Below are 22,500 nucleotides of genomic sequence, written 5' to 3'. Positions count from 1 at the left end.
CGCGTGTTTGCAAAATGTCCAAAATTGAGAAAGAAATCTATTCATCTTCATATTTCATTATCTTTGGGTATATATACTTATGTAACCTTATTTTCTCTCGTATAGAAATGGAAATGTCAGGAATGGTTTACCATTTGTGCAATAACACTGACAAGTACCATCGGTGTAAGAGATCACTTAAGATGGCCTTGATACTGATTATATTTTTTATTTTACCTCCAGGTCACCTCTCAGAACTTGAGAATGGATTTACCCTTGTCTGTAATATTGGTGCATTGTTCTTTATCCTGGACTTTGGTAAGTGGAATTTCATAGCCATTAGGTATTGCAAAAGCAGAGACAGACTTTATTAATTCATTTATTTTTTTATGTGTATTTGTTGAATTTCTGTTTTGTCTTAGTTGGTTTGTTTGGTATTGATTTATGTTATTTTATGTGTGTTATTTTCTTGTTTTTATTCATTTATTTGTTGAAAAGAAGTGAATTGTCAATTATTGAAAAATAAGTCAAACTCAGATTTATGTTATGTTGTGAAAGCAGTTTATGAAGCCAATAAAAGGTAAAAGTATTGAGACAAATCACATGGAACTAATGATAATAACAGTAATAACTATAACAATGATAATTAATATAAAAGAAGTATGTAGATAGATAGATAGGTATAGATATAAATATATATAATTACAGTCTTAATTCTTGAGACCAGCAAAAAAATTATATTCTGTCCATGATGCTGTTTACATGTATTTCATTTTTATATCTTATTTTCTTGAACAGCATGATCATATGGTGAATGTGATGTAAACTGTAACTACATATATTTACATACATGTACGTTTCTTCTACCTTTCCTTCTTCTTACTATTAATTAGCATCCACCTCACCTGATTTCCTCATCCCTTGATCTTTTTTTCTTTCTTTCTTTCTAATGATAGTAACATCAGTACTGTTATTGTTATTATTGAAATTATGAATATCATAATGTTGTTAAAATATTAATAACCATAAATAGAAAAAATCTGGAAATAAAAAAAAAAGGGGAATAGGTGAGAAAGATAGTTTTAATTGATTTCTTGGTTACTATGGTCTCGTGAGGCGCTCTGTTCGCAAACAAAATTCATAATCTAAAATTGCGATGGACATGGAATAAGAGCTGTGCCATTGTATTTTGATAATAGAATACATCCATAATGTCATTTGTATGGGTAAAATATTTGCATATTTAAATTTTTATGTATTTTTTTGTGCTATGTTGATGAATGTTTTAGTTATTCAACATGCAAATGTTATCTATATCGTGAGATGACAATCTTACAGTAAGCAGGTTGGTAAAGAGAAAGTATACCATCACAAGAAATTAATATAAATGATTTAAAGAAGATTTTGACATTCTAGATTTTTTCAAGTTCTGTTACAATAGAGTCCAATCTGTAAAATGATGGTTATTCATTGTCATCGGCTTTTATTTCAATGGAGTCATGTCGCACGATGATGATCCATATTGTTGACTGAGACATTCATTATCAAGTCACTTAGTCAAGTGAATGAAACTCAAAGCCTTTGCATGTTCCACTCTTGACCCTTGAGAAGAAGTCTTTGCGACATCTATAACTAAAAAAAGAAAAGAAAAAAAAATTAGTTGTTCAGTAACATGTCATTGTGTAAATTTACAAATATGAAATATTTCTATTGCTTGCCTCATCTGTATATCCAAAAATTGTGAACTTATTTGAAGAGGAATTTGTTCATTTATATTTTCATATACGTTTGTACATTGTTCTTTTTTGTGTTTCAGCATTGTGTTGGTTGTTTGTCCCGAACGTTGAGCCAGCTCACTCACGGTCATCTAAGGGCATATCAGAAGGCGAAACAGTCCTCCAGGCTTTCTCATTTATGAAAGACATCGACTGGAAAGTGTTTGGAGATATTTTCCTTGTGCGATTTTTCCTCAGCTTCTCGTCCTTGGTGTACAGATCAAACTTTTCCCTTTTGATCGATCAGAATTTTGGAGCTAGTCCTAAGGTTATAGGCTACCTTATATCTTTCCAGGTGAGACTTAACTGATGAGTGACGTGTATTTGGATGAGTCTTTTTGTAATGGTTTATACTTTTCATTGATATTTGAATGTATATATTGCACTGGTAGCAATGGTGTTGATTGTGACATTGACTGTATGCAGGTTGATAAATGCTCTCTATACATTCTGTATATTTGCGTGTTGTAACATTAATGTGATATTTCCCATTTTGATTGTTATTTTATACCCCTTTTGAATAGATTTTCTTGTATTTATGATCTAATTGGTTTGTGTCTAATGACTGTAAGGTGGAAAAACATATTTTTATTAATTAACCCCTCTTGATGGGTCCTATGATATTTAATACACAGCCTTCACTTATCTACAACTTGTCCAATCACTATACAATGTCATTGGATACATTTTTTGTCATTTGCAATCATTACCAACTAGTTTTAGGTAATAATTTCCTAAAAATATAGATTTCCTGAAAATATGTTTGAATGGGCTGTTATGTGGTTACCTTCATCTTGTTAGTGTGGGGTTAATATGTTGAACTATTGGAAAACCTGCAGGGTTTTGCAGACACACATGTAGTATTATCAGTAAACAAGCATATTATTTTTAAGCTGTTAAGTCTAAGAAGCTGTTTTAGAGGCCTAGGTACCTGTTAATTTATTCTGTATATAATATAGAACCAATGCAATATCCCCTCAACCATTGACACTCATTGGTTTTGAAATGATCCATTTCTTCCTTTTGGTAAGTTAGATATGATACTGTCTTATACTTATGACTTCACACAATATTTGTATGATTTTACATTGGTTTTAAATTATTAGATCTAGTACTCGGTTGAACAAGATCTTGGTATTTTTGTTTTTCAGTATGATATACTTGTGTGAAATTACTTGTCATGGATATAGAATGAACATTATAAAAGTAAAAATTAACCCCTTGGATCCAGATGCTTCCCTATTTGCACGTGGCCCAAAATCTAGGATTAGGCTTACTTGAATGGCCACTCACTAGTGTGTAGTATATAGACCAGGCACATATGTGAACACTCATTGGCAGTGTCAAAACTCTTTGCCTCCCCATTACAATGTTATCTCTCTTTTTTCTTTCTTTTTTTTTTGCCATTTTCCAATGTCTATATTTGTCTTTTTTTTTCTTTCTTTCTTTCTTTTTTTTTCTTTAATTCATTTTCTGTAATACAACCTCACCTACTGGTCACAGCAGCCAGAAATAGTATCCTGGAGCCGGTGCTCTTCAGGTCATGGCTCATGTATAGTACATTGCACTCATTTACAGATGGGAATAATGCAAAAGTCACTTTCTAAATGCCTACTGACTCTAATCACAGTATGTTCATGTCACCCTGGCCAACAGCCACATTTCTCCATGATAGTATGTTCACATCACCTGTCCCTCAAACCTCTCCCTGTTTTTTTAATGATGTGATGATCACGTCATCTGGATTGTAAGAGTTAAGAAGAGAAAAGAGTAGATATGAACAACTGGGGTCAAAATAACAACTGAGATTAGGACAAAGGTTGATAGATATTCAAAAGCATACACAAATTTGTTTTTCTTATACTTGAACAGTTCAGATTCATTGTTGCAGTTATAATTTTTGAAAGACTGTTGAAGTATCAAGTTTTGAACTGGCATGAATTTGTACTTATCATAATTAACATTTTTTCTTCTGCTAAAGTGACAAAAAGGCCAAGGTAAGTAGCTGTGATTATGTATTGATAAAGTTTTGTATAGATCTACAACTAATTATTTTTTTTCTTTTCTTTAACAGGGCATCATCAGTGCTGTAGCAGGATTCTTTACAGGCAAGGTATCCAAAATCTACCAGGACTCTCAGCGTGAACTTTTCCACAGCTCGGTTCTTCTTACACTAGCTCTGCTAGGGCTAACTTTAGCACCATCTTTAACATTACTGCTAGCGTGTCTCATACCTCTGTGCGTTAGCTCTGCTGTGATAAGAGTCAGCAGCTCAGCCATCACCATAGGGAGATGTGAGCCTGACAAGGTACGTGACCTTTTCCATTTTTGTTATCGAAAATTATGTAACTCATTTCCTCTTATGACTGAAATTGAGTTGAACTGAATAGTTATTAATCAATATGTTAAGAGAAGATGAAGTCATATCTTTAATATTATTACCATTTTTTTTTGGAGGATGTATTTAAGTACATTATCGTAATTAGTGATATTTTAGAGAGGGCATACTTCCATAACTTTAAAAAAAGTCTCGATTTTCAAGACAGATTTATATACTACAATCATCAAAAAACACTAGTGAAATATTATTTTGGCTCAAAACATCAACATCATCCACTGTTAAGTGTTTAAAGGGACGAGGGCACAACCCCCAGAAGAGGGGGTGTAGTTGAACATTGGCATTTATGCATCTGAAGTACACTATTTTCATCCATTCATGGGAGCTTAGTCAGAAATCCATTCAGAAGCATGTGCTGGCTTCACTAAATATCTAACTCTGACTGGCAGCCAGAAGTAATGCCACTACTCCTGTCACTGCCTTACTTGTTCTGATTGGTGAGGAGTGTTATAGATGCAGGCAAATATAAACCCATTCCACTAAAGTTGCATTCTAGGAACCCCAAGCTGTGAGATAATTTACTTTGTCAGCAAAGGGGCAAAAATCTGATAAAAAAGCATTGGTATTCTAAAATATTTAGAAACTTATGGCATTGTACTCAGACTTCTTTATAAACATTAAGCCTAACTTGTAAGCAGTTATTTGCTTAAACCAATTTAACTATTAACCCCTTGGATCCAGATGCATCTCTGCCCACACTTGGCCAAAATCTGGCCATTAGGCTTACTTGAACGGCTGCTCTATTGGGTGATGGCTTGTAAGCCAGACACATGTGTCAAGACTCCTTGCCTCCGATTTGCAATCTTATCTTTTTTTCTGTATAAGCATTTTTCACTTTTTTGTTATTTTCTAATGTCTATATTTGTCATTTGATATCTGTATCCATATGGTAATAGACTGCACATCAGATCTCCAGGTAGGTCATAATTTAGTTCAACAATGATAATGAGTAACATTTTGTTATTTGTCTTTTTTTTTTATAATATTCAGTTTCCTGTAATATGAACTGCTGCACCAGTCATGGGGGGCAGGAATAGAATCCTGATCATTAGAAATATTGTCCCCCTGGAGCTTGTACTCTTCCAGTCATGGCTAATGGATGGTACATTCTTACTATGTTTATCAATGGAAATAACACAAGAGCCCCATCCTAAATACTCATTGAGTCTCATCAACTCTCAAGAGCTTTGTGCACTCTTGGCGAGTCATTAATATCACTCAAGCCATCAAACCCAAATTCTCATGACGGGATGTTCCCATCGCCTGTCCCTCAAATTAGATTTTTTCATGATGTGTTGGTCACATCATCTGGATAGTAGGGTTTAACCCTTTCCCGACAGGTGGCATGTACGTACATGCCATGGCATGCCTGGACTATCTGCCGGGGGCATGTACGTACATGCCATGGTGTATGTATGACCATGCCATGAGTTTTTTTTGCTACAATTACGGCAAAATAATATTTTTTTGCCACTGAAAATGTGATGAAGTAGTTTTTAACACTTTTTCTCATTTTTCCTATACTATGCATTTCATAAAGGCTTCTCTGGCTTCCGAGGTCAATGTAAAAAAAATTATGTCGGTAATCGACTAGATTGGCCAGAGATATTATATAGTATTCACGAAGTGATGATGTAAAACCATGTGAAAATACCAATATGTATTTTTGAAGAAAAACAAAAAATCACGTATTTATTGATTTATCAGGAAATATGGCAAATAGAGACCTTAGAAAATAATAATATTGAAAATACAACATAGGCTTTAGTATTACGAAGAAAAGGCAAGGGATGCTGGTATTGGGCATGAGCGGTCGCACATGCTAGGGTGACGATATAAGCACCCGGCAGCGAGGCCCGGGCCACTATGAATACTACCCGTTGGGAAAGGGTTAATGGTGTTGATGTAAACTAAAATTAGATGTTCACAATAGACATTTTGATGACTAGTATATAACAGTGGCATACAGCTTATAAGAATGTGACAATGAAGGGATTTGCACTTTTAGCATAAATTCTTCTTCAGTGAAATGTATTTTGTGAAATTCTTTGATGTACATGTACATCAAATTTATTTCCTTTAATTTAATTTTATGAATTTTAAGAAGCAAATTTTCAGAAAAAAAAAACTTCTAAACTTCAGCTAGCCTGTATTTCATTAAAAAATATTTGACTTTACAGTAAGCAGGGGCTCTGGCATTTAGTATCTTCTCATTAATAATGCTCTACATCAGAGATAATATTCTCTTTGTTTACAGAGAAAATGTCAGTGCTTGTACTCTGTTTCGGGTCCAATACATTAATCCGTTTAAGTTAATAAGAAGTAAAAGCATAGAGAATTTATATGTATCTCTTGTTATATGAACTTTATGGCAAAGGAGTACTCTTCAAAGATATTTGGAATATTTTCTCTTCAGCCATGATTTTGTTATTTTTGTTTTTTAACTATCATAGGTATTATAAAATCTGGTGTTCTTTAATACTGTATAATATTCAACCATTGAAAAATTCTGAAAATTTTCAATGTCTTCCTGTAATCATGCTTGTTTTCATCTAGTCATGTTTATTATTAAGTGTGGCAGTGTTTAATTTACATTAAAAATAATGATTGTAAGTCTTGATGGTACATGAAAAAAATTCATTTGTTATAGTATTTGCTTTGGCTAAGATTTACAAGTTTTTAATAGTCTTTTTTTTTTCTCTCTCTTGACAGGTGGGATCAGTGACCGGTTTTGGCCAAAGCATAGCCTCAGTAGCACGTATGATCACCCCTTTGATAGCAGGTCTTACTCAAGAGATTAGCATATATGGTCCAGGAATGACAGGCACTCTTTCTGCTGGAGTCGGGGCAGCACTTGCAGGAATCATTTCATATAGGCAGAAGTCCAAAGTGGAGTAACTGGCTGTTTTGTTTTAGCAGTTGTTATTTTTTTATTATGATATTTTAATGTTACATGTGGGAAGTGTGTTTCTATGTGGATGGGACACCAGTATCCTTTGTGTGAAGGTTGATATTCTGTACAGGACGCAATCCAGATATTATTAGTAATGTTTGTAAGGTAAATTTTTGGATGGTAAGGAACATCAAAATGAAGAGTTTTGCTCTTAAATAGGTATTTGTTGATCATATAAAATTTGTTGAAATATTTTTATGGTGCTTAAATTTTTTAAAAGTTAATTTACTATTTTTTTTTTTTACTGTTTGTATAAATTTCAAAGTATGTTATTCAAGATTGATATTTACAACAATATATGCTACTTTTTCCTGACTGGATATGCATTATATTCTATGGAAGAAAAACCCACAATACAAAAACTAGATTTATTGAAAATGAGACTACAGTTTCGAAATTCACCTGGATCCCAGACCTGAGGATGGAATCCAGGTGGGTTTTGAAACTGTAGTCTCATTTTCAATAAATCCAGTTTTTGTATTGTTGGTATTTCTTCCATTGTACCAACACGGAAGAGTGTTTTGTATACATTATATTCTATGATAAATATTGTAACCTGATAAATTTCAAGTTCTGTAATAGGCAGCTGAGAAGACTGGTTTACATGAGAGCTATTGCTTGCACAAGTTTTTTCCTATGACAAGCCTTTAGGTTACAAACTTTTACAGTCCAGATACACTACTGAACAAGAATTATGTTCCACTCAGTGGATACTTTATTATATTAACTCAGGTAAATATTTTATTACTCTTAGTTTTAGAAGCTTGAAGTATTGTTGTGTTTAAACAGTAGATAAATTTATCAGGCATACTAAGTTTCTAATGTCAAATTTTATGGCCAGTGGAATATTGTTTTGAGACTGAATGTACAGTTTTATACTTGCTTTTCAGTTGATAATTTTTGGGCATTAAATAATTAAATAGTATAGACTGCACTTATATATGTATGTGCTTATGTATTTATGCTGAAAAATCTATGCCATATACATAATGGGAAATTTAAGTATAATCCCTTCCACAGATCCTGTTAAATAACATCCATTTGTAACTATTTTTTTCTAGTCACTGAAAAAGCTTTTTGTAAGACATAGTTAGTTCTATAATTTCTCACCAGTTGGAAAAATTAAAATACTGACTGAAAGAATTTTAAGTTTTCCAATAATATGTTAACAGAAATTATATTCTGATTTAGAAGAATCCTGAATGGCAAGATCTAAAGTGTGTCTGAATGGGGTCTTGTGAACATATAGGTTGCAATATGTTCAGATGGGTCAGATTTAAAGAAAAAGATCACTATTAAGTGGGGAGGTTGATATTATTTTAGAAATAGACATGCTCTGCCAGCAGGGCAGAAGAGATGCTATTATTATCCAAGTGGTATTTTCTATTGGTATAAAATATTGTGAGTCATACCATATGATTGTTTTTCTGCAATTGGGTATCAAGGTTTCATTCAGAGCTGCTTGTCTTGCTTGGCCAGACTTGTCAGGACTAGCAGGACAGTGAGTTATTGTATCTGCAACTGACAGAACAAAAATAACCTTTGATAACAGCAATAAAGGGCCAACAATAAAGTTACTGGTAACTACTAATGTCTAATGTTGTTGATAGTGCATGCAATTATCATTGCTTGTATACAAATGCTATTGTGACATCATCTCATCGTACTCTCCTGGCGGTAAAGGTGGGTGAGATGGATGAGATGAATAACTTGTCCTGGATGCTAAAATTGGGATTTTGAATGGTAAAAACATCTTGAGTCTTGAACACAGCATTAGGTATTATGTCAACCACTCAAAGTATTAAGATGCATTTACATCTACATGTTTTTGAAGTAATTTATTTGAATCCACTTTTTATCATTATGGTAATAAAAGCTTTGCTTGTACTTTATGTGGATGGTTCATATTACAAGAAGCTTTGGGTGACTATGGGTTGTGAGGCCTTTGCAAATTACTGAAGTCACTGTTAGTGTTTCCAAGCACAGGAGAGGTGGATAATCACAGCCTTCTATGGTGGTAGGGGGATAGTACAATATCAGTGCAGGGATCTTGTAAGTTCATATAAGTAAAAGCCATTGGAGGAAGAACAAATGTCAAATAATAATGATGATTTTTTTTTATTTTTTGTCAACATTTCTTACTTTGCGATCAGCATCAAGACAGACAGGAGACTCCTCTGTTAATTGCCTGTTCTATTTAACACCAGTACTGATCAAAGTATTCTGTGAGACAAATAAGGCAACTTACCAAATTTGATTGATTATTTAAAATTATCTACTGCATCAATAGCTGGGATCAGTAGTGGCAAATACATTGTGGGGTTAAGATGTTAAAATATTAATGTTTAAAAATCTGAATAAATAAGGTCTTATAAAAAAAAAAAAAAAAAAAAAAAAAAAAAAATATATATATATTTTATATATATATATATTAATATATATAATTATATATAAATAATTAATAATATATATATATATATATATATATATAATTATTATATATATATATATAATATATATATATATTTATATTATATATTATATATATATATATATATATATATATATATATATTATATATATATATATTAATATATATATAATATAAATATATATATATATATATATTATATAATATATTATATATATAATATATATAAAAGTCAGAGCATAAATATGCTCTAATATATATTTATATATAATTATTACATTAACCCCCCCTCCCCAATCACTTGCCCTCGCCTCAACTAATTTTGCTTGGTCATTTCTTCTCCTTTTCTTCATCCTTTTGTTCTGTCCACTTAACCTTATTGTTAAACTCATTTTTGCTACAATACTGATCATAATGTTCCTTACTCCCTTAACTCCTTCCCCTTCTAACAACACTTACCTCATACTACTGTACCCCATCAGCTCTCCATCTTTACCCTCTTCATTAACATACTACCCTCTACTACTGTTCAACTTATAACTTTAACCCTAATCATTTACTCATTCCTAACGCTTTCCACTGCTCCACTTTACCGTAGCGCCTTATGACCTTCGATGTCATATAACACTTCCTTACCTGGGAGATTTTGCCACGAAGCCTCAAGCTATCACTATATTCTGAATATGGCACTAGTGGCCTCAGATGTTGATGCATCCGAAAATTTTCAATTATCAAAATATTACAAATATTATGCATAAGTATTAAAAATGTTAGTATCTTTCAGGAAACTAATGAGACCTATGTCACAATCCTCCACCCACAAAGAATCATGGTCACTCTTCCTTTTTCCTTAGGATACCTTTTATGGTGTAAATAAGTGTATGGAAGTAATTATCACATTTCAGATATTGTACTAGTAGAATGATTATTAATTTCACACAAAAAAGAATTATACGAGATATTCTGCAGTGTACATTTAAAGTTATTCCTAGTTGTCCCTTTCAAACAAGATGAATTATTGCACAAGAAAATGTATTTGCTTGAAGAAAAATTAGAGAATCTCGAAGTTTGCAACCCAGAAAAGTTGCTCAGATGGAATGTATTACATTTTATTACTTTTTCTATTTAGTTATGATTTTACACTGGTGCTAGTAGTACCTTGGATCTATTTTTTTAGGTGAGGTAATTCTGATGATGAATCTGGTGCTTATAATTTTATGTAGATGCCCATGAATGGAAATTACAAAGCTAAATACTGTCACAAGTAAGTTATGATAAATGATCAGTCAAGCATACTTTGATAGCAGAAGGGGAAAAAAAAAAAAAAAAAAAAAAATCTTTCATTTGGTTAAGTCTACAGTGATATGTATAAATAAAAAAAAAGCGAAGGGAGATTTTTTGTTTGTCAATGAATATTTTAAACTTCAAGTGTATAGTAATGCATTCTCACTGATTTTTAAATGATTTACTGTTATGTGAAATGGTAAATCAGCATTCATTCAAATGATTGAAGAATGCTGAAAATTGTCATGAGAACTATCACAGAATGGCATTTCTCCATATTTTTATGTAATGTGAAAGATTTATACAGAGAAATTAAAATTTTATTACTTGTGTTCTTTCAGTTAAACACCAACTCAATATAAAGTAAAGGTTAGTATAAAAATACTGTGTGCTGAATATCTTTATTCATCCCAGAATTACAAAATTTTGCAAGACTGCAGTCCTATGTCATCGTTTTGGCCAACTGCATTTTTATTCACCAATGTAGTTTTGTGATACACCTGCAATATGTAAGGGTTAAATAATCAATACTTTTACTTCTCTTCTCTCCTACATATTTACACTTACTGGAAGTGGTTGAAAAATACAACTGTGCCTCCCTGCAAAACTTTTTTTTTTTTTTGTGGCAACAGTTTCCATCATAATGAAATATATAAACTCGTCCAGTTTTGAGTAAAAATACAAATACATTGAAATAGGAACCACCAAAATTATTGCTAGAAATAAAGTCAAAACTGATAAGAAGTGACCACTGATACTTTTAGTTTGTTAAGCATAGTAGAATAATTATAGGTTCTAAATAATAAAACTAAATTCTTTTATAAATATTTCATAAAATCCTTACAATTACAGAAATTACAAATCATCCATTGCTTGTTCCAGATAAAGCACAAAATTATGTGCATCTTTCCTTTAAAATTAGCCATCACACATTGAGCAATTTCTTTTTAAGGCACTTCTTTTTAATGGCAATGTCAGCTAATAACAAACATGACATCTTGCTTTAAGGCCTAAAATGAAAATCTCTAAACGTGTCTTTCATAGTGCTCTTGTTGAGAAAATAAAAAGAATAACAGTAATTACATTATACAATACCTTCTTACTGTTTATCACAAAGTGAATTTGTATAGCATTAATCACATCCTCCAGTCACGCCATGGCACATCCATGCCTTATTTGCATCTCTGGACAATATCAGCTAGAGAGCAGTAGCACATGCTTCTAAGAATCTACAATCAAGCTTATTCCCTACTATTGTCGTTCAAGTTACTTCTTCGGCAGTATTTGTTAAATTTTCTATTCATTCTTTAACTTTGATCAATGTACTTATCATGATTATTTAGAGATCCAAGAAATGACTCATGCTCCTGTCGTACATCTCTACTGCCCAAAGAAGGCAACTATCTTTAAAAGATAAATTAATCAGAATGCACTACAAAAATATACAGTAACAATATGCTCATCAAAGCCATAATGAAATGACTTGTCAAAGTAGGAATACAATCATTTGACAACTTATCTACTATATGTAGTTGATGCTTATGACAGATTTTGAGTCCTAGTTCTACAATGAGAACAATCATCCTTTTCAACACTGTACCAAGCATTACCGTCAATGCAACTCCATTCACAATACAATTCTCAACTTAATTTCATCACATACTTCACACAACTGCATGGCACATGGTTATGTACATAGTGTAACAGCTAGATCAGGTGAGCCAGCCCCTGTCAGAGGTTCACTCACTCCAGATAACAGTATTGGACTGATTGTCTACATCATCACCACCTACAATTCTTCCTTGTAAAAAAATATAACACCTAATGCTTCTTTCATCAACTATTTTTATCAAATTTGCAACTTCACATGCTCGTACAAAGGAGTCATGTGTCGGTGAATTTTTATCCATTTAAAAATAAATTCACTATCATTAATTTCATCTTTACAAGAACTATATAAAAAAAACTAAAGATCGATTCCCTTTTTTCTAATCTTCTTAAAACTTACGACATAAACTAATACACTTAAATTGACACTGAATGGCTCGAGTTTACAATCACAAACTCTTAATAACAAAAAAAAGAAGTAACCGCAAGCTTCCTATTAACTACCAACTAGCATTGGCTTGCGTTCCAGCGTCGAGACTGAATTTTCCAACTCCTTGGCAAACTCTTTCAAGAACTCGCCATACACCATGGGCTCCATGTTGCGCCCGAGGTGGTATATCAAGAACCAGTCGCCTAAATTGCACTTCTTTGCCACTAAGTCCAGGTTTGGTCGGCCTGCCCAACGACCACGAACCTGTAAGGAGAGAAAAAAAATTAAAGATGAAACAATCTGTCACAATGAAACTAATGTCAGCTATGAAAAAGGCCAATAAAAAGTATGTCTGCAAGTAAACGGTAACTGGAAGGAAACCGTTTAGCAGGTCAATACGAAAATCCTATTTATGATGCATTTTCATTTTTCAGTAACGGTAACACAATATTTTTGTTATCAGAAGGAAAACTGATTTTAACCCATAGTCGGAGAGAAAGCTAAGCGGGCGGGCACCGTGTCATGGACGCCTACTTTCCGTGCTTTTTCCCCCCTATTTCAAGATTTGAACTCCATCTGCACTAGTACCTCCCTCATCTGCATTGTCACACGAATTCTTGACTAGCGACATCGCTCTTATGAACATGAAATTTCCCGAAAGTCCTCAAATATATTTTTAGTCTTTCAACGTTAATGTGATTCAGAGGATTTCGCTCTAAAGTGAAATCCGCGTCGAGCCCATTTCCTCACGCCAGCGACCCAACATTGCTGCAACAAGTACCCGAAAGGTTGTATCAAATTGCATGCAACACAGTCTTCTTCCCCTCTGAAACCACATAATAGGAAGGATAACCGCACGCCAGACGACACGCGCCCATACATGTCCCCTTCAAAAGCCACTATTCGGCCAGTGACCATACCACACACACTAACTAGGTTTCTCCCGGCGAGTTGCCTTTTGACGTGGAATACTACAAGGAAACTAATTACCTTTTAATCCTATTCTTAATTGTACTGATATATGGCAGACCTAGAGGCGGTTATTGTACGTTTAGAACGGGAAGCTGAGTACTGCTACGATAGCAAGGGTATCACACCAACCGGAGCAGAAAGGAAAAGTATTTGCAGTGACTGCGCAATCAACCTTACTGTTACGGATCATGAAACTCGACCACCTGTCTACAGCGACCAATTTACAGATCACACGGAGAGAACAGGGTGAACGCAAACTGTAAACCGTAAACACCAGAAGGCAAGGGTGTTCGATAACATCCTGAAAGGGGAGGGATAGAGTTGGTAACACTACCCGTGGGATTGCCGTCACGTGGTCACTAACGGAAAAGAAATCGGGCTTGTTGGCTGGGCAGAGGCAGCTCTTCTGACATATAACACGGTAGAATTATCTGATGTACCTGTGCAAGTCCCTCCTAGTCTATATTTGAACCGTTAACTGTGTGATTACTAGTATTATATATATATAACAAAACTATATATTTATCCCGAATTTACTACAGACAAATTTACAGTGAACCTAAATCAATGGAAAATTGGAAACAGTTAATGACATTTGCAAGTAAATCACAACACAAGGGAAAGTGCCAGTCACCCGTGGTCCGCCTCGCAGTCATGGATCACCGCTGCAGTGATTGCACTGGAGACACGAGGTCATTGCCATCAGTGAAGGCTAATAAAACAGACCGCATGGTCACTGCCCAGCACTGACGTTCACCAACCACGCCTACATCAGACAACTTTCTATCTTTATCAAAATTATCGTTTTCCCTCTTGTACTGAACTTCTCGAACGGGAGGACAGAAGGCAACAGTAAACGCTAAACCCTTGGGATTAAGAAATTCACACGATAAGCAGGAGGTGAAAGTACGGTACACATCCTCCATGGTGACCTCACTTACCCACCAAGGATTCGTAGTCAGGTCACACTTGGAACACAATGGGGAGGAAAAGAGGGAGAGAGAGAGAGAGCGGGGGGGAGGGGCACAACAACTTACAAAGCCTGTTTACTCCAAACAAGAATGAAAGGACTGATGGCCCTATTTTGTATATAAAAATTCTCTAAATCAACAAAGAATTTTTAAATGACTCCTCATTTTACCCTGTGCACAGGTTAAGAATATAGTGGAATACATTTTAAAAAATCATTTACAAAATTGTGAAATTAGTTCAAAGATAATGGAGTACACCATACAGACTCGCAAGTGTAACTTTATCAGCACTATTTAATATTTTTTTTATAGTTGCAGATCAAGGGGATTGAGACATGCGACACGTTTAACATGTGGAGAAGTGTAAGTCACTCATTGCATGTCTCAAGATGCGTCATTCGTTAAACTTTAATCTATTTTTTAGACATCAGTTGTTTTTCCATCAACTTCTGAGACTGGAGACTTGAAATCGAAGCCACGATTTATGCAGTACCACCGTCAAGGATACAAGTTTGTTCTTCACATTACTCTCGAGTCTGCTCTTTTGTAACCCCTCTCCCTCTCCTCTCCCTCCGGCCTCACGTTGTGTAAGAACCGCTCACTAGAACAGCCATACTAGCGTGACGAATATATACGTGAAGATGTGGAAGGCCTCTCCCGCGTTGACAGTCGAAGTAGTTAAAGCTAGATTACAAAGCTTCGCAAATAGACATTGCGTGCGGATGTGGACAGGCGCGAGGGATATAGTGAGGTATAATGAGGGCGGCGAAATAAAAGTAGAGAGGCGTGAGTAGTGACTGCGCGGCCCAGACCTGAGCGGAAGTGCGGATGGGCGGCGGACATAGGCTTAGGCTGCCTCTAGCAATTTTAAGAATAATATATGCGGTGAAAGTGCCTATACAAGACGAGCACAATTCCGCTATATTTAAACCTTTTACAAAAGGAGAATACGGAAATGCCATCTGAAACTGCAGCTTGTACAGTATTCGAGCTAATATTTAATGAACATAGGATCACACTACCTAGTCGAGAGAGAGGCCGATACATTTTCTAAAACACGAACTTCACTCCCGAACTCCTCCCTGCCACGCCAGGACACACGCCTCCGGAACCATGGTCACTTCCGGTGTCAGTTTGGCGCTGGTCGCGGTAGACATACGGAAGGGGTGGGAGAGTGGGAGAAGGAGGGGAAGGGGGGTGGGATGAGGAAGGGGGAGGGGGAGCGGTGGGAGAGGGAGGGGGAGCGGTGGGAGAGGGAGGGGGAGCGGTGGGAGAGGGAGGGGGAGCGGTGGGAGAGGGAGGGGTAGGAGAGGGGATAAAGAGATGGCTGGGGGGGGGGGGGCAGTAGAGATAATTGGAAGTTCAGATAGGATATGAGCAAAACGGAAGGTCCGTGACAGACAACAAACGTCAAAAACTGTAGAGAAAATTAAATCAAAGCCGATGGAAAATGTGACAAGATGAATAAACATGCGAGTCCAAACAATGGAGACGATTTTCTACGTTCATACAAAATACATGAATGAAAGTGCAGCGCGTTTCCCGTCGAGTTTGTCCGTGGCGTCACGAAGTGGTCATAAATGTCAGCCTAGAGATTGGCCGCGACCTTGGCCAACTCCATCCTCCTCGGTTTCCCTGACCTTTGCTATTTACAGTAGACGGAAGGTCGCCCCCAAAACTACTGCAGTTTTTAATGGTTACCTGAAATGAAGACGAGTAAAGGCCTTGATTAAATCAACGATTAATTAAAGCTGCGAGGGATGGTTTTCTGCCTTTTTTCCCCCCCCAAGTAAAAAACTAGAACAAGTTAGTATGAACTCATTTCGGATTCGGCATTGCATAAATCTGTTTATCACGTCTAGCTTGACACGCGTTGAGCATTAATCTGCAAGTCAATGCAATACAACGAAGGAGTAAATGAAAATGCAAGTTCTGATGCTGTCAGAATGAATGATGTCCCACAAAAAAACCCTAGACGGTCGCTCTTCAAATCAAGAGAGAAAACAACAACAACAACAACAACAGAAACATGCTACTCTTCGTTCACAAAATGGCGCCTCAGAAGCGTAACAGACACTACCGTTCTTGTAGGACCGGATCCCCGGATTCACAGTTTGTTTACCTTCTCCCTTCAATAACAAGCACCCAGTCACTGTCCAACGAGGAGCTCTACAAATCGCAGCGCCCACGTTCCTTCCTCTACCCCGATTTCCTCCGCCCATATGCCTCCCCGTGATAAACGGCGACGTCTTTATAGGCCATAACGCGTCGTCTTCACAGGCGCGTGTATGGGCCACATAGCCTTGGGCGGGCGTCACCCTCATTTCCCTTCCTCCGCACTTTCTTCCCGCTAGACGGCTCGTCCACGGGTGTCTATCGCAGGTGTGTTTCAAGCCGCCGTGGTTCTCTTAAACTTTTCAATTTAATGACGGATTCATTTCGAAGTCCATTATCGCTTTCGCCTCAGCTGCTAATCGCAAAGACAAACACTGAAAACCATGAACGCGTTGTGGGTAGAGAGGAAGCCACGGGTAGAAATGTACTAGGGAAGGAGGGGGGAGGGGAGATGGGGCCGAGATAGGCAGAGGGAAAGCGGATGAGGGGACGAAGAGGATAGGAGAAGGGAAGAAAGTGGGGGGAGAGGGAGAGGGAGAGGGAGAGGGTGAGGGAGGGGGGAGGGAGAGGGAGAGAGAAGATAAGAGGGGGAGAGAATTTCCTCTTAGTGGTAACCAAGCCTTATATTCATTGTGGATATAATGACAACTGAATTTCCTTCATTTCATGGAAATACAAATTTTTCCTCTTCTCAAAGATTTCGAGGTGTGGGAAAACGCAACAGAAATTTTCCTGGAAAAAATACAGGACATAATACTGAGTAGAGTTGATAATTATGTGCGTGGACGTTAACTAGAATTCAGACTCCTTTTGGTATAAAAAATATATATATCTGAATGATTTAATGAATACATCCAGTGTGTGTGTGTGTGTGTGTCCAACCTTTATGCATATACACCATGTCTGCGTGTGGATGTACGTGTGCATGTGCGTGTAAGTATACGTGTGCGTGTGTGATTATAGTGTGGCCACTCCTCTCAGCTCATCTTCAGCCCGACGAATTCAATTAAAAGGTAACATGACGTCAGCACATTTTCCGAATATTCATTTGCTTCTTGTGGAATTACTCATGGCAGTTCATGCTGGTAGAAAAAAAAACTGCTACAAAGGATTTTCTGTGTCTATCTGTGTGCAAATCTACCCCTGTTTATGTACCTCTGTGTATATGTGTGTGTATCTGCGTGTGTCTCTGAGGATGTTTAGCCAAGCAGGACCGGACAGGGAGACCCGATGCACACGAACACCGTCTATCACGTGCCAAGGAGATGAGAGAAGATGCTGCATGGCGGATGATCCCATCAGTTTAAGGCAACACTTGAGAAGAGAAAACTGACCTCTCGCACTCGGCCTCTCCCCCAAGATCACGCTTAACCCCTCCATCCCCCCCCCCTCACCGAGTGCCAAGTCCGAGGGAGAAGAGAGGCAGTGGTACAGGCTGGTAACGTGACACTCGCCTCGTCTACAGCTGCCTGCCTCCTCCCAGCCCGGCCGCGACTTGACACGGAGATGTGACAAGACGCTCAGAGAGAGAGAGAGAGAGAGAGAGAGAGAGAGAGAGAGAGAGAGAGAGAGAGAGAGAGGAGAGAGAGAGAGAGAGAGAGGGGGGGGGAGGGAGGGAGGGAGAGAGAGAGTGGGGGGGGAGGGAGGAGGGAGGGGGGGGAGGGAGGGAGAGGGAGGAGGAGGGAGAGAGAGAGGGGAGAGGAGAGAGGAGAGAGAGAGAGGGGGAGGAGGAGGGGGAGAGAGGATGGAGGGAGGGAGGAGGGGGAGAGAGATGGGGGGAGGGAGGGGGAGAGAGGATGGGAGGGAGGAGAGGAGAGAGAGAGAGAGGATGGGGGAGGTGGAGAGAGAGGAGGAGGTAGGGGAGGGAGGAGAGAGAGAGATGGGGGAGGGGGAGTGAGAGAGAGAGAGTGAAGGAGGGAGAGGGAAGAGATGAAAGGAGGGAGGGGACGAGGATAGAAGACAAGAGAAAGGAACGAGAGATATAGCAGCACGATATGGGCTACACTACCGAGGGTCTACGAACAAAGCAGAGGGGCGAGAGTGGCAATCAGCAGTGCTGTGTCTAAGCGAGCATGCGAGTGATCCGGATGTCAAGAACGGCTTGCAAGATCGGTCGGATTCTTACAAACAAGTCGAACAAAATTTCAAATATAGTGACATATGTACTAAACATAGTAACATGTACTACTAACACTAATAAAGGGAACACAGCCGTATGATTAAAATAATTAGTTCACTTTTTTTTCTCCTAGATGGGGTTGTTTTTCCATTTCAAGTTACTGTCTTTTTATTTTTTATTTATTTTTTTATTTTTTACCAAGAAAGGGCATCCAATTCCTTATACTATGGGGACATTTCATATTCTTCATCCTTAATTATGTCTGTTATGATCAATTTAAATTCCACTAAAACGTTACGAAGGGGGGGAGAAGTAAAATTTAGAAAAGGAAACGAGATGAAAAGCGGAAACCACAAACACTCGTTATGCTGATTATAATTACAGAATTCCTCCTTCGTGCCCGTGGGTGTCATGATCTTGAACTGACCAAAACATCTTCAACAAAAATCACGAATGCCTTCTCGTCTCTGTGACATAAGCGCTTGTATATTCATCTCCTCTGGTTGCTCGAGCTAAATAAGGTAGTAGAGCGTAAAAAGAGAAGTAATTGAATACTGTGTTTATCTCTTTATTTCTTCGTAGTGCGCGAGAGATGTGACAGCCGAGGGAACAAGGCAGCCACTCACAGCTCTCGCTCGCATAATCCCCATCGTGACGTCACAACCCTCTCGACCAATCACACAGCGCCCATCCTCTCGTTTTCATTCTTTTTTTTCCGTCTCTCTCCTCTTTATCCGCTTCTGTCATCCTATGGGTCAGAACGGCCGATCTTCGCACTTCGAATTAACACTTTAATGAGAGATTTGGCCTGACCTACGAACACAGAAGGAAAATCCCTGTCTGGCGAGATTGAGTGTCGCGTAAACAACCAAACGCGCGCGAGGTTTGACATTACTACAACGAGCTCAATCAGACGACCAATTCTAAGTGGAGCAGTGGTTGGCGCCGCCCAACAGATGCCCGCATACCCTGCCACTACCACTGTAATCGGCTATCATTAACCACATCCACCGCGACTAGCACCGAGGCCTACCAGACAGCCTAGCAAAAAAGAAAAAAAAAAGAAAAAAAAAAGAACTGACGCATCTATTTTCTGGTAAATCCAAAACCGCGATTAAGAGACCCAACCTTTTTCTGTGTGATCCTCCCTTAAAATCCAGCCTCCCCTACAACAACGGAAAAATCTGCCCTCTTTTCTTAAAAGAGACGATGGCTTATCCTAAAACCTACATTTTGGAATCCCTTCTCATCCTTATCCAATTCCCAGACGTCGATCCGCCTTGGATAACACCGTGGGCTTTCTCCGAGGGTGATAAGTCCGTCTAGTTAGCTTACCCCAATGCCGTCTTGGCCTTGGGATGCCCTGTCCTCGAGGACGAATGGGGGTGGGGCGGGGTATGGGGTAGGGAAGTCGGGAGGGGCGGGGATAGGGTTAGGGAAGTCGGGAGGGGGGGGGATGGGTGAGGTTGGGGATTGGAGTTGTGGAGGTGGATTCTGGTCGGAACAATGTGATAAAGGCGTTTGAGAGAGGGTTAAGAATGGAGATATGGGTCGAGCCATGCCAGACGAGGATGTTTTGCTGACGTGACCACGGTGAACTCGCGGGTTTCAGAGGCGTGCTTTAGGATCCGCCCCCTCCTAACTCCCTCTCTCTCCCACGCCCCTCCGCCCCAGCCGCTTTCTTTGATCAGGTGTAGAGCTCGTGTTCTGCCTTGTTTGTTTGTACGTTGCGCTGAAGGCAAGCAATTGTACGCTGAAGAACCCGAGGCACAGTCGCCTTTTACCGGCGTGTTTGCTTGGGCCGAGTGAGAATCCAATGGCTCGGGACAAAGTACTAGATTCACCTGCTCATGTCACCCGCTGTCGTTTGTACGGCGAATGATGCAATCGAGTGACGCAAATCTGCTTCCTTCCCTGTCTCGTGCCGTGTCTAATTTTATGCCAACTGGTGTAACAGGTTCCTCGCTGTTGTGGTCACGGGCTTGGAATCTTTCGCGTCTGGCCACACGGCCGTCCGCGTGCCGTGCGGTTGTTGTTCTTTTAAATCAGAACGGGAGCTTATATAATGGTACATTGCAATTCGCAGTTCCCTTATCCCCGTTTTTGGTAACTGCAGAACCCCCGCGCAAAGGCTGCAGTGCCGTGAGTCATGCGGCGCAGAGAACTGTGTTGTTACTGTGTCGAGCGAGGGCCAGAGCAGCATGTGAGAGCCCCCTGGTCCTCCCGCTGCGGTTGGGGAGTCTGGCCGACCTCTCTCTCGGCGCTCGCACAAAGGGAGCTGCATTTTACTTTCCCTCGCCTTCACCCCGACCGCGACCGGGTCAGGCACCCTCGCTGCCCTACCGCCCGCCGCCATTTATCAGGCTAACTGTCAACCCTCCTTCGAAGGCAGCTTCTTCTCTAGAACTCTGAGGAACAAAGGGGAATAAACAATTCTCAAAACCTCCCCCCCAAAAAAAAAAAAATAAATAATAATAATAAAAAATAAATAAATAAAATCTAATTCAAATGTTCTTTCGGCCGCAAAACGCCTTATGCTGGTGCCAAGGGGATCCCCGCCAAAGGGTGACGCAGAGGAGGCAAGGTCTGGCGAGTAGTAATGCATCAACCAGGCCCCGTTTGTGCGCCGTCGGGGTGACATTCACCCAGTCCGCGGCCCACACCAACGGCTGGTCACGAGGTACGGCCGAGAGCGAGAGAGAGAGAGAGAGATTGCCTATTACTGCGATATGATGTGAATATATTAATAGAAAGTGGCGATTTTTTTTTTTTTTTTCTCAAACCTTCCTTTCAGAATGGCGTAATAGGGATGAACAAGCTTAACGACATCCGAAGTGAATTTGAACGATGTGGAAGAAAGAAATAGCTTTAAAATAATAACCAAGGCATGAAGGCAACCACAGCTTTAACGAATAGGCCTAGGAATGTCCCCAACACCCCGGTCCCTCCCTCCCCAAATAAAAAAGGTCCTCACTAAACATTCCATTCGAGAGGTCATAAAACTGCTTGGAAAGTCAGGCCCCTTTCGAACGGATTCGAACAAATCTCACTTTCCCCTCCCAAAGCACAAATAACACTTACCTTTTCGCACAGACAAAATTACAAACAAACAAACACACGCACCCGAGACTAACAGGACGAAGCAAACGAGGCAAACAGAGCCAAACAAGGGCAGCAAAGGAGACGCCAATCTGGTCTGGCCGACATTCAGGCACGCAACTCAGCGTCAACAAAAGCACCAGAGACGAGAGCGGTCATATTAAAAAAAATAAATAATAATAAAAAATGTATAAACACAAAAAGTGGGAGGGAAAAGGGGGAATGAAGAAAACCAAAAAGTATACCGTCCCTCCTAATCATGATTATCCTTCCGTCCCTCCCTCACCCCCCCCCCCCCACACACGCCTACGTCAACAGGCTAATAATCATCCTAAGAAGCAACTACTTTGTACATGTTCCATTTAC

General features: G+C 38.7%; 2 protein-coding genes across 9 annotated transcripts in view; one reads left to right on the top strand and one right to left on the bottom strand.

Moving 5' to 3' along the window:
* LOC119573266 (major facilitator superfamily domain-containing protein 9-like) overlaps positions 1 to 9,221 on the top strand; it is a 22,897-nt gene extending 13,676 nt beyond the window's left edge. For all 8 annotated transcript variants that reach the window (XM_037920412.1, XM_037920414.1, XM_037920415.1 and 5 more), the window contains 4 exons: positions 223 to 297; positions 1,796 to 2,049; positions 3,829 to 4,062; positions 6,865 to 9,221. In XM_037920412.1, the coding sequence (XP_037776340.1) occupies positions 223 to 297; positions 1,796 to 2,049; positions 3,829 to 4,062; positions 6,865 to 7,050 (749 nt within the window). In that variant the 3' untranslated portion in view covers positions 7,051 to 9,221. The remainder of the gene's footprint in view (positions 1 to 222; positions 298 to 1,795; positions 2,050 to 3,828; positions 4,063 to 6,864) is intronic.
* Positions 9,222 to 11,207: 1,986 nt separating this feature from the next.
* LOC119573265 (innexin inx2-like) overlaps positions 11,208 to 22,500 on the bottom strand; it is a 31,830-nt gene continuing 20,537 nt past the window's right edge. Inside the window, exon 4 of the mRNA XM_037920409.1 lies at positions 11,208 to 13,122. Within this exon, the coding sequence (XP_037776337.1) occupies positions 12,925 to 13,122 (198 nt within the window). The 3' untranslated portion in view covers positions 11,208 to 12,924. The remainder of the gene's footprint in view (positions 13,123 to 22,500) is intronic.

The sequence above is a fragment of the Penaeus monodon genome, chromosome 5 (assembly GCF_015228065.2).
Source record: "Penaeus monodon isolate SGIC_2016 chromosome 5, NSTDA_Pmon_1, whole genome shotgun sequence".
NCBI lineage: Eukaryota > Metazoa > Arthropoda > Malacostraca > Decapoda > Penaeidae > Penaeus > Penaeus monodon.
Note: the sequence above shows the minus strand (reverse complement) of the source record. Positions and strands in the feature narration are given on the sequence as shown.